At 44.1% G+C, this 13,634-nt stretch overlaps 1 protein-coding gene across 6 annotated transcripts in view; it reads right to left on the minus strand.

The window, feature by feature from the left end:
- The window catches only part of NCK2 (NCK adaptor protein 2), a 231,045-nt gene that overhangs the window by 131,803 nt on the left and 85,608 nt on the right, over window positions 1–13,634 (minus strand). For all 6 annotated transcript variants that reach the window (XM_069636904.1, XM_069636903.1, XM_069636905.1 and 3 more), the window contains one exon: window positions 1,290–2,011. In XM_069636904.1, coding sequence (XP_069493005.1) covers window positions 1,290–2,011 — 722 coding nt within the window. The remainder of the gene's footprint in view (window positions 1–1,289; window positions 2,012–13,634) is intronic.

The raw sequence follows: 13,634 nt of genomic DNA on the forward strand, positions 1-13,634 counted from the left end.
CTGCTGAAGCGATTTATTAATGAACTTAAATGTCGTTTTCTGAATAACTGCAGTGTGCATGGCCTAGGGCAAATGAGACAGGAAAGGTATTCGTCATTGTCACAGGCTGCCCCAGCACATCAACACCGCGCAGATGACCTCAAGCCGGCCTGCCAGGCCCAACCCAACCCACGAGGCTGACCAGTGACGTCGTCACGCCAAGACCAACCCCGCTGCAGCAACACCTATAGTTAGTCGACGCCACCCAATCCCAATTAACTTGTGCCCCCTATAGTGTTTAGGTGTTGATGACGTTTTTTGTATTAGAAATACGCCTGTCTTTGCTATTGTCGGACAGAGCGCTCTCGTAGGTTGCAGAGTTCTTTGCATGCCTTATTTTTGGATAAACTCCCACTTACGCTCACCCGCACTCTGTCTTGGCCTTATTCCCACTACGGGAGAGTCCCTTATTGTCTCTCATTGCGGGGAGGATCGTGCTGAATTGGGGGCGCTTCCTTTCAATATTCAGTGAAAAAACCTTACCGTTAAAGGGACTTTACAGTTGCATAGCAAAAGAAGAACAATCTACATATTTACTGCTATTTGTGGTTCATGCATTGTTCATGAACTGTTTTTAGTGATCACCCATACAAACACAACTCTCCACACACAAACATTCGCCATTAACAAGTGGGTAGATTTACAGCATTTGCAGTGGTATGGTATAAACATGTTAAACGATTTCATTCACTAACAGCAGTGTAGATTAGTGTTTAGATAGTCTTACATAACTGCAATATTAACTACTAACTGTATTGGGCATGGTTTGGAGATAACGGACTTGTGTGCCAGGTGCAATATATGGTCTTGCTCTTATAGTGATATTTTGCTACCTCTTACGTCATGGTGTCACTGGAATCAAAGGTATGGTTCCGTAGCAGGTATTGCTTTTTATACCCCTTGTGTGTGAAGCCACCAGACTACTAGGTGAGCTATCTAGGAGCATGCAACGACCACAGAGCACAATGTCCTTCAGTTTATTTCTATGTATGGCGAGTGTCTACAAGCAAGGCTCTAGCACCATAACAAAGATGCCATTTGTAACAGTCCATTTGTTAATGCATATATTTCGCTAATGTTTTTTTTTTTTAATGGTCAAGGAAAGCAAGAACCCAGCATGATGTTCACAATTAACACGGGAATGCTTACATGGTGAAGGGAAAATGTTAAGACTAATCTCAACAGAACAAGGGCCATGCCATCATACCAAAATGGAATTACACTACATGGTAAACAATAATATTACTTACCGAAGACTCACTATCTCGTATGAGAAAATCACCCTCCATTCCTCTTTCATTTAGAGCACATTCTGCTTGATGTCTTGTGACATCACCATAATACCAAGGCTTTCCTGCAAATCGTCCTGCAATAGATGGTCCAGTGTAACTTATTTGAGGTATGTAAGAAGTATTACTTGTAGGACCATCGCTTAAAACAACAACATAATTCTTAGGAACAAGACCTATTTGCCCTCGTGAAGTTTTACATTTCCACCATTCAGGGTCATTTTCTGGTTTTTCAATCACTTCCATGGTTTCTCCCTTTTCAAAGTTCAGTTCTTCCTCTGTGACAGAGCTAAATGGATATAGAGTCTGTACAACGTGCAAGACTTTAGTGCTCTGGCCATTACTCATCGAGGTTCCTTTTCGTAGACTGTGGACATTTGGAGAATCTACTGTTGCCTCTTCTGACTCCTCCATAACATAGTTTGAAGGAAACCAACCAACTTGTCCATTGTAACTTCCTCGCCACCAACCATCACTGCATTTTTCCATAACAATAACACGGGATCCTTTTACAAGGGATAGCTCATCTTCCCTTTCTGCTACATAAGCAAACTTGACAAAAGCTGGGATGTTAAGATCATAAATGCGATCTCCACTGCTTCCATTCGACGGATATTCTGCATCTGTACTTGGGGTTGGAGAGGAATCCCGAGCGCTTGTCTTCCTTCTCGTTTTACCTAAACCTGGAGAACAAATGAAAAAAAAGGGAGAACACATATCTAAATGCAGACTTAAAAATCGACCAACAATGCAATAATGTTCAAAGCACCCAAAACTACAACAGGCTGATTCAATTCACTGTCTGGCTAAGTAATAGTGTTTGTAAAGGATAAACATTTGCTTTTAAAAAGCTCTGGGTTTTCGGTATCTGTCTCCATCGAAGCGACTATGTGATTTTATGTAGTCTACCATTGTAAAATCAATTCCAGAGAAACATATATGACTTAAATGTGCCAAGCCAAGATCTTTTTTTGTGGGCAGGAGGAGAAGGGGGAGGACAAATATGGAGCAACAGAATATTGAGAAAAGCCAGAATTATTTATCTGTTGAGGCTTGTGTTCGGGAGATGTGCCTTAGACTCCATTTCTCAGGTGCAGATTTATCAACCTACTTGGTGTACAGACTGTTTCCCCAACTCTAAGTGGTAGAACTGCCATTTCCATACTGGGTCGATTTGCTGCATAGTTCAGTGTGTCCATCAGATCGGAGTCTGGTGTCTATATGGCAATATCGTAGACAATGTGTGGCATGAGGGCAAAGGCCCACCCCCATTGCCCCATGGCCCAACCTGCCGTTCTGGCAGTGGGTCAGCTGTGTTGAGAAGTTCCTGACAGCTGATGTGGGTTAATACTTGCTACTTTACTGATGAGCAAAAACATGTTTAACTTTTTTGTAGAGCTGCAAATGTAATGCATGTTATAAAACCAAGCTGCATGTCTGTCAATAAACGACCACATTTTGTGACCATCACAAAAGCTGTTCTGGAGTGAAAGTATTGTAAGTGCTACCATGCATTGGGAAGGTTCTCAAGTTGGCCTACATCGAGCATGCAGTGTGGTGCTTGCCTGGGCTTTGGTGGAGATGTGCTCTGTACAGAACGCAGCTTTATTTTTAGATGTTTGCACCAGAGACGTGCAAGGTGACTAGGTTGGAAGGGAGCTCACTATTATCGAAGAATACTGTGGCTTGCAGAAAGCAAGCCAGTTATCAGATTATCGGGATGCAAAAGGAATAGCAACCAAAGAATTTAGCTTGCACCATCCTATTTCCCATGGCAGTACCCCGACAAGGAGCCGTCACGGGGGTACCTCACTGGTCTACACTGGCGACTTTTCTTGATCATTAGGACAGCCATGTCACTGATCAGTCTGTGTTGATCCCTTACATCAGCCGTGAACCTTGCTCTCAGAATATGATACAGTTGGTTTGTGATGAGGCAAGAGAAAGTTCGGCTGCTGGTGAAAGAAGGGAACACAATTTAAGTTTCATGAGGAGGTAGAAGAGGGATGCTGGTGAGAAGGAGGAGTCTGATGTGTTCTGATTTTTGTTCCTTTGTCATACAGAGATGGCTTCTCAGATTCCAGGCTGAGAATTCCAGCCTGTCCTACGCACAGAGGTCACATCCACTAGAAATGACCCAAGCCACGGTTCTTAAGCCAACAGAAGCCACTGGTTCAAACAGCGTGTACATTAGCAAAGAGAACTATATTCAGATCGGAGGATGCATAACAGCACATTCAAATGTTGCTTAACTACTGGGTTTGAGAAGGAAAACAACAGTGCCATCTAAGTTCATATAAGCTCCAATGGTCTACAGATATCTTGGGACAGGCAGCCCTAGGTGTACAGCCACTTTTACTCTCTAAAAATAAGCAAATACTACCGAAAAATAAAAATGGGGAGTAAAAATGCTCCCAACAAAAAATGGGAAACTGATCTAGTGCCCTGCTTTTATCCACACAGCACCATGGATATGTTTGGACAAGTAATGCGTGTAGTCCACAGAAGGAAACTGCTGTTATAACGGTCAAAAAATAGCCCATAGGTGTCAGTCCAGAAAAACCAAACACCCCTTGAGGGTCCGGAAATTAATAATTGTTTGGCCGAAGACCAACCGCCTCATTTATAGTGTTAAGAATATCTATTCATTAGTTATTACGTAGCTATTAGTTCAACTAGCGTGAGGCCATTTTAAGATGACCAGAATCGCCATTTTGTTTTCTCTCTCTGCTCTCTCTAACGTTGCCACTTTGCCTCATGTAAAACTGCTTTGCTGTAGATATTATTTCGCTTCAATGGTCCAAGGCTAAGAAACATGTTGAAACATTACACTGGAGAGCCAGACAGAAATGCCCTCACATATCCTTGAAGACAGGGAGCAAGGCATTTAATCAGTACAAGAATGCCAGCGAGTCTCCTGAAAGAATAGCAATGTACGAAACTAGCATTTAAAGAGTTGAATTGTGCTCTTCTTTACAGCCCCCCTTTCTGAGCCCAGTGAGGCCACGGAGAGCGGGCTGACCTCTAGAGCGAGAATCGAAACTAAGATAGTGAGGTCTGGTATGTGCCAGTCTCCTACGCGCAGCTTGCCCATGAAAAACAGAAACGCTGTGTTCTCGCAAATAAAGAATGGTGTCTGTAAAATTGAAGATTGCAAACCGTTACTTAATATGGGGGTCTAAGGTGTCATATTTATCACACTTGTCAATCATCGCCTCTAATTCAAAGGGAAATGAATTGGGGGCGGCATCAAATGTGTTATACTGTGTCATTGCTGATTGTAAGGTGCTCGGTTTGTATATATGTAACTGATGAACGTTTCCTTCCCTCATGCATCCCCCGAGGTCTTTTAGACACACGTTGCGGGGCGTGGGACCATTTGGCCAACTGGGACTTCTTTGTATTGCAATAAACCCTAGATTTTTGGAACGGAACCTCGTGTCTGGCGTATCTATTCGAGTGTAGTGACTGTGCCTTGTTTCCACATCCGAGGGTCCCTCAGGGGCCCCTTCAAGATGGCGCCGGAATAGGGACCCTTCCCCACTTGTTCCATCGTGTATGTTGCAAAATAAGGAAGGCGGTAAGAACGGCGAGGACGGGAGCGATCAAGCCGGGATCAAGAGATGTACGGGGCGCCCCTGCGAAAAGCGATGAGACTCCTTTGCAGATCTGCAGACCGCTTATCCCTGATCGACTTCCCTGGCCAGCGAACAAGGAGGTGAAGGTCCCGAAGCGAGGCAGAGCCGAGATACGCAGACACAACGTTATTGGTTGCGTTAGTATACGATTGAATTGTGAGTCGTGCCCCGATTCGTAAGTGATCCTGATATTGGTTGAGAGTTGATTTTGCAAAATCAAACACCCAGGGTAAGTTTGATTAGCCAAGGGAAAGGTTAAAACATGCCTGGGGAATTGTCCACCTTAGCAGGATTTTTCCGCTGCGGCAAACAATTTTTGGAAACTGGCCACGAAGCACCACCGGGAGGAACGCCGGCTTATGATATGTACATAAAGTATGGTAAGGGAGCGATAATGTTTTGTGAAACTTGGCATAAGCAAACCAGAAAACAGAAAATCTTCAGTGGCCGAGAAATGGGAGTTTTGAGATGGAACGTATAGATAACCTGGAAAAGGTGTTGATAAGTAAGAGAGCACGCCCTGGGGCACTTGAAATCCTTAGGGACTGGAGGAGGGAAGCAATGCTCCGATTTAGAAGTAGAGAGAAACATGCGCGCAGGCATAAGTCAAAGGCGGAGAAAGCTGAGGAGAAGGAGGAGGAGGAGTGGAGTAATAGCTTGAGAAAGACAAGACGGCGCGATGAATTAAACATTGAAAAAATATACCCACAAAGAGAGCTACACTCATCGGACTAATTAATAAACAAGATTTTAACTGAAACAAAACAGGGCCCGAGGAGTGAAACTAAACAGACTACGTCAGTAGCTGTCGCTCAACCCCCTCCCGTTGCTCAGCCCCTCCCAATGCCAGCACAGCCACAGGTTGCATCAGATACTGCACTGCCCACTAGCCAGCCAGCCCCGAGTGTTTCGCAATTACCACAGCCCCAGCAGACGTATCCCACTCTCACTGCCCCCTCTGCACCTCCCGATCAAGAGGGTGCCAATGTTCCGACCGCCCCTCCCATGAGGGGAATTGAGCAGAATGAATGTACGAGAGTAACTCGCAGCGCGATCAGTAAGGAGAGAAAGCGTGAGCTGCAAGAACAGGCGGAAATGTATATAGACGAGAATGATGAGGCATCCACGCTAGCGTCCCTATATGACTTCAGAAGGAACAACGAAAGACAGGTATTGTTGGAATGCATGGGGGAATATTTGTCGGGACAATGGAAAAAGTTAATTGGGAAGTTACCACTGCAACGATTGTTGGATTTGAATGCATTAGCCCGTTGTAGAGGGAGACATGAAGAAATAGAAGAGCAAGTGAAGCGACGGTTTGAAATAAAGAATTAATTGGATGAAGAGTATTCTGAAGTACTCGCCACACCGGGGAATAGGAGAAAGAATATTGAGAAGGGTAAACAGCAGCGATTTTCGTCACCAGCAGCACAAATTAGTGCGGAGATAAAAGTATGGATGCGGGAGGCACAAAAATGGATTTCAGATCCCAGTATTCCCACAATGGAAATACACGGAATATTTGATGAATACACGTTAGCAATGAAAAGGAGAGAGTTACAAACAATGGTTGAATATTTGATAAAGATATACGCGAGGAAAAGGTGAGCCCTCCTGAATCGTTGGCAGTATATAAGACAGCGATGGAACGAGGAACAGGAGAGACAGCCTTATCCCTCGACTTGGGAATATTGTTGCATATGAGGGAGGGGGTAGGAATAGTGAGTATGGCTTTCCCCATGAGAAAAGTGCCTCCTACTTTTGTACCGAAGGTAGAGACTCCCGCAGTAGGCAGTGCGCCACCTGTGGTAATCCCAGCACATTATACAGCCCAATAGGTGCATGTTCCCTTCTCTAGACAGGAAGTGACTAATATAAAAGAGACAATCCCTGACATACGAAAAAATCCATCTGGTTTTTATAAAGACGTAGTCTCTTTATTGCAATCCTCAGTGTTCACTATGGGTGATATAGACTTAATATTCCCCATAATTTTGCCAGCGGACATATGGAAATGAATAAGAAAGGTAGATGATGAGACAGCCTATGGTGCCACGTGGGCAAATTTAATACTGGAAGATAAGAATAAAGTAGTGGGTGCACAGCCAGGGGCGAATATGTTAGCATTACCGGAACGAATAATACAGAAGTTAAAACAATTGGTCCCAAAGAAAAGAATTCAATGGGACAAGATGACGGCGTGTGTTCAAGGTAAAGATAAGTTGTCCACAGATTATTTCAACAGATTCGAAGAAGTATTTACAGATTTCAGTGGACAGGATGTGAGTACGGAAGCAGGAAAAAGGTTATTTGTGGATAAATATGTGAGGGGATTAATACTTCCGATTCAAAATTTGATAATGACTTCAGAAAGTGCATGGCAAGCAAAAACGCTAGGAGAAGTATTACACATGGCCCAATATTATGAGAACCGGGTAAATACCGAGAAGGAAAGAGAAGCAAAGGATAGAACAAACTTGAAAACACGAGTGTTACTCCAGCAGGTAGCAGGACACAACAGGGGAAGGGGAAATGCACAGAGTAGGGGAAATTCGAATATGCATGGAGGGCCCTTGGGATTAAATCAATGTGCATACTGCAGAGAGGAAGGACAGTGGCGGGCACAATGTCCGCATTTGCAAAATAGAGGTGGATATAGTCAGAGAAGGCCTCACACAGAGGGCACAAATGGTCACAACAGAAATCATATGTAGCAGCACCAAAATAATTATGGGAATGGTGCACAGAATCAAGGCCAGGCTCCGAATCAAACTACTCAAAGTCAAAATCAGCAGGGTGTACAAACGGGAAGTAGAGGGAGAGGGAGGGAACATTTTTGATAATCAGACAGGTGCATACTATAATAACAGTGGAGACTACACATCGGATGATGGGTTGTTACCCCAATAGGACAGCCCAGGACAGGGGTCGGAACCAGTGTCAATTCCCGTGAATCAGAAAGGACCCTACATAGAGATGAAAATCGGGAATGAAGAGCATAGATTCCTCGTAGACCCGGGGGCACAAAAGTGCTCGATAGATCACTTGGTTCCAGACATACCTCTGTCAGGGCGACAGAATATTTCAGTAGGGTTCGCAGGTACCCCAGTAATAAACCCCGAGTCCAAATCAGTAGCAATGACAATAGGGCCTTTTACTGAACATTGTCCATTTCTTTTAACAGCATTGTGGGGAAAATCTTTTAGGATTGAATCTACTGAAAAAACTAAGCGCAGTTATTCATTGTACACCAGATGGGGTATTTTTGACTATTTCTCCCCAGACTATGCCGACTTCTGAATTTGTGACGGAACCTTTATCAGGGGAATTGAGTAAGGTACCAGCTTGCATTTGGGCCGTGAATGACAATGATGTGGGATGCTTGAGAATAGAGCCAGTAAAAATTACATTAAAAGAAGGAATAACGCTACCGCGTATTCCGCAATATAAAATTTCAGCAGAATGAGAAAAAGGATTGAAAAGCATTGTTTCCGATTTGGTGAAATTGGGAGTGATTTAAGAGATTACAGGTAGTGTATGTAACAGTCCTATTCTTCCTGTGTACAAGAAAGGGGGTAATGAGGTACCGTACCGTTTCATAATTGATCTCCGTGCACTGAACAAAGTGGTAGACCCCCAATTCCCGTTAGTGCCAGATGTCACTACGATTTTGACAATGATCCCTGCGTCAGCAGAATACTTTAGTGTTATCGATTTAAAAAACACTTTCTTCAGCATTCCAGTACAAAAAGAAAGCAGGTATTTATTCGCTTTCACTCTAGGAGGACGATCATTCACATTTACACGCATTCCATAAGGCTATACTGAAAGTCAGAGTATATACAGTAAAGCATTGAAAGAACAGCTAGACATGTTGGAATTACCAGCAGACTGTGTGTTGCTACAATACATTAACGATTTACTAATCGCTGCTGACACAGAGGGGATTTGTAAAGAAGGTACTGTTCTATTATTAACTCATCTAGCTACACATGGCCATAAAGCGAGCTTAAAGAAATTCCAGTACTGTCAGAAAGAAGTATCTTATTTGGGTTACCTACTTTCAAAGGAAGGGAGAAGATTAACGCCAGAGAGAATAAAGAGTATTTCTGATATGCCTATTCCAACAACACAGAAAGGTGTGAGCGTGATAATAGGGATGGCTTCTTATTGCAGTCAATGCATTATAAACTTCGCTTTAATTGTGAAACCAATGGTGGAATTGACAAAAAAGGATGCTGTGATGCCTTTGCAGTGGAATGAAGAATGTTAGAAAGCATTTTGCTAAAAACCATTTTGAGTTCTGCTCCAGTTTTGGGCACACCGAATTATGAAAAGGTTTTTAGGCTATTTGTGCATGAGAAAGAAGGAATGCGCGTTGTCTGTCTTAACACAGGAACAAGGTGGAAGAAATAGGCGGTGCGGCTATTTTTCTTCTGCGCTGGACCCTGTAGCACGCGCACTACCACGATGTTTGCGAGCTGTTGCAGCGGCTGCTGCATCAGTGAAACAAACAGAAGGGATGGTTTTGGGGCACACCTTTATTTTGATGGTGCCACATGCCATAGATGTTCTACTCAATAGAACGCAGGCGCAACACCTCACCTCTGCTAGATTGACTAGATATGAAATTGTATTGTTCGCGCCCCACATCCAAATTATGAGGTGTAGTGCTTTGAATCCAGCAGAATGAATGCCAATGCCTGGGGAAAACAGTGGTGGGACTGAATTGCCTCCCCATGATTGCCTAATGGTTACTGAGGAAGAAACAAAAGGGAGAATTGATCTAAGTGACACACACTAAAAGAACCAGAAGGGGAACTGTTTTGTGACGACTCCTGTTTTAAACTACCTGATGGCACATCAACTGCCGCACATGCTGTCACGACATTAAAAAGCGTTGTGGAGAGTAAAAGAATTCCTTATAACTCTGCCCAGGCAGCAGAGATAATTGCCTTAACAAGAGCTTGTGAATTTTCAGAGAACTTGAGCGTAAATATCTATACTGATAGCCAGTACGCCTTTGGCATAGTCCATAACTTTGGCCGATTATGGGCCGAGAGAGGTTTCTTAACATCCCAGGGGACTAGAATTCAACATGGCCCTCTGATTGTGCGATTACTGTCTGCACTTACGTGTCCAAAGCACCTGGCAATAGTGAAATGCGAGGCGCATAAAAAGGTGACATGTAAAGTGGGAGAAGGAAACGCATTTGCAGACAAGATTGTGAAACAGACTGCCACTGATTTGAATACAAAAATGTTGACAGTACAATCGGAGGAAGTGCCCTTCATGATAGAAAATGGAATTGTGACTGTTAAAGAAATGCAGGCGGAAGCTACCGCCGACGAAATACAGGGATGGGCCAAGGGCTCTGCAGAATTGGATTTGGAGGGTTGTTGGGTGGACAAGAAAAGCAGGAATTGGATGCTGCCAAATGCTTATGTAAATGCAATGGTTACAATGGCTCACAGTCCCACACACATTTGTGCGTAGTCAAGCATTTAGCCACAGTCTGGGAAAATCCACTCATAAAAAAGAATGCCGAAAGGCTGGTACAAAATTGCATTACATGCCTACAGCACAATGTGGGAAAGGGAACGGTGTCTCCAACAGGAGGTTTTGGTCCTCCCTCTATGCCATTCGAAGTGCTTCACTTTGTCTTCATAGAAATGGAGAGATGCCAAAATCTGAAGTATGTTTTGGTGATCATATGTGCATTCAGCAAATGGGTGGAAGCATATCCATTGAAAGACTGCACAGCCATGAGCATGGCGAAAGTAATGCTAAAAGAGTATTTCTCTCGCTTTGGTCTGCCCCGTGTCACATGGTCGGACAATGGTCTGCACTTTATAGGTGCAGTGATACTGCAGATGTGTGCAGGATTGCAGATCGATAAAAGATTCCATTGTTCGAGACATCCGAGTTCGCCGGTCTTATTGAACGGCATAACGGAATCTTGAAGTCCAAAATCAGTAAGATCTGTGCAGGCAGCAAACTAAGTTGGGTAGATGCATTACCAATAGCGTTACTGTGTATGCGAACGTCAGTGCAGGCCAGAACTGGGCTCTCCCCCTATGAAATCATAATGGGGAGACCGGCGAATGTGTGGTGCGCACCCCAGCCTAGGAGAATGAGAGAGGTAGAATACACTGTACTCAGCATTTACTGTAATCTGTTAGTAAAAAAAACTGCTTTTGATTCCTCAGCAGGTGCAGGAGGCATTACCATGCGGTATACTGGCCCAGGACATGCATTGGAGCCAGGAACCTGGGTACTAGTCAGAAACTACGAACGGAAAACATCACTGGCACCCAGGTGGCATGGGCCGTATCAAATAGTCCTGACCACGCAGACAGCGATACGCGTGGATGTACGCAAGGCGTGGATTCATGCCACGCATGCCAAGAAAGTCCCATCGCCATTCGACATGTCAACTGATCGGGACAAAGACCAGAAGGAGACAGCAGCGGTTCCAGAAACGAAAAAGGTCGTTGCCAGTCCTTTGCCACAGAAGTTGCCTGATCGTGAAACAGAGCCTGATGAGATTGCCATAAAAACGGAAGAGCAAAGAGTGCCTCAACGTTTTCCAGCAGATTCTGCATCTCTGCTGCCCGACATCAAGCGCATACCTCTGTGGCGCCCACCATCTTCTGTTGCGCCACAGCCTGCATTGTCGCCTGGGCACCCATCATCATCTGCCATTGTGCCCCAGGCTGGCTCCAAGCTCGAGACTGGAAGTGCACCCGCACTATTTGTTGATCACGCGGTACCAGGAGCAAATTGGTACAACCTGCGGAGCAGAAAGGAGGAGTGATCACATTTTCATCTCTTGGTGAATTTCTCGCCTCTGTTTCCTATTTTCGGATGAAGTGGGAACCGGAGGCCTAGAGGAGGGTGGCGTAAGAGTTGTGCAAGTTAGACAGCTCACGAAACGCAACTCCTCTGTGCTAAATCCATGCGTCAGGAACCAGAGTGAACAAGAGGGGTGCACATGGTACAAAAGGCAGCTGCTCTGAAACTCTAGGGCAATGTGAAAATGCACGAAGGCCTTGCCCAATGAAAAAGCAATCCAGGCGGATAGCAAACAGGCATGAAAATATTGTAGACATTGATTGAACTCTGTCAACATCCTAGGAAGCACATGAACAAGAGATATTCACGACAAGCACAGCAGAAGAAGGAAGAGAAGAATGTTGGAACCAGCAAATGCCCTCTCCTGCACCAATGCTGATGGAGAATTAAACATAGTACATAGAAAGGCAGAAAAAGGACATGGTAAAAAGAATTGTAGGATGGGTCTAACCATAGTAATGTGCATAATGAGTATATTAGCCCCAATGCTGACCATATCAGTATCGTGGTACCTAGAGGAAATGCACCCTCTTGAAGTACTCTTGCCCATTATGAAAATTTCCACAACAGAAAGCCCAGTCCATGTGATTTCCTATACCTTGTTCCCAATGGAAGAAAAACATAGGGAAGGAAATGGGAACAACGCATTGCTATTAATAATGAATATCACACACTCAATCCTAAGAAAAAACAATTGCTGGGTTTGTGCCCATTTGCCTCAACATGGTGGCAAAGGAATAGGATGGTATGTACAGCCCCTGCCATTGACTTCCGCATGTTATGCCTCTCTGAGTGCCCTATATTATGGGAAATGGAACGAAAGTGAAACTGGTCAACTAGATAAAACAAATATGAATGAATTCGTGGAAGCGATTATGAAACCGGTGGGTTGCTCCATGTTCCATAAAAGACGATGAATTACACCAGCAATAATGCCACAGGATAGATTGTCTGTACCTTATAATACGTCTGTGATCACGTTCCACATGAACCCACAGGGGAATAAGGATGTGGAACCCCCTTCATATACAGTGAATTATAACCCTCATTCTGTCCCATTCTGTTTAAAGAAAAAGGGTTCTTTCTAGGTAGGAACATTTACCAGATGCAGGAACATAGCATTCCTTGATAAAGAAGTGGAACCAATATATGTGGGAGATCCTGTGTACTTTGTATGTGGAGAAAAAGCATATCCTTGGTTACCTAGAAACTGGGGAGGCACGTGTTATTTGGGATTTCTCTTTCCTGGGGTGTTCCTTTCAAAAACAGTGGATATAGCCAAGCTGACCAGGTCACGACCTCGCCGGAATAGTGGGGACGGGTTGATTGCAGAAGACATAGCGAAATCATTTGTACCATTTTGGGGCAAGGCGATAAACTCTTATAACATAAGACGACTGTCTAGGATATTAGAACAAACAATAAATGGAACAACTGACATATTATATAATATGACTCTCAAGGAAAAATGAATTAGATTACTGTCGCTGCAAAATAGAATGGCCCTTGATATAATCTTAGTTGATCGCAGCAGTGGTTGCAAAATCGTGGGATCAGCGTGTTGCGTATTTGTAAGTGACTCCTCCCCCACGATTTCTGAGGCGATAAGAAAATTGCATGTGTTAAGCTCTGATCTCCACCCCCCTGAAGGTGGCTGGGAATTGAACATAAGCTCCTGGTTCTGGGAAGTGTTGCGGTCCTGGGGGATGGAAGCTATTTGCAATCCTAGTAGCAATCCTAGGAATATTCGTGACATGTTGTTGCATACATTGTCTCCTCATAGTATGTACTGAAATTAGCGAAGAGTGTGTAC

This window comes from Ambystoma mexicanum, chromosome 7p (genome assembly GCF_040938575.1).
Source record: "Ambystoma mexicanum isolate Mex_15411 chromosome 7p, UKY_AmexF1_1, whole genome shotgun sequence".
Lineage (NCBI taxonomy): Eukaryota > Metazoa > Chordata > Amphibia > Caudata > Ambystomatidae > Ambystoma > Ambystoma mexicanum.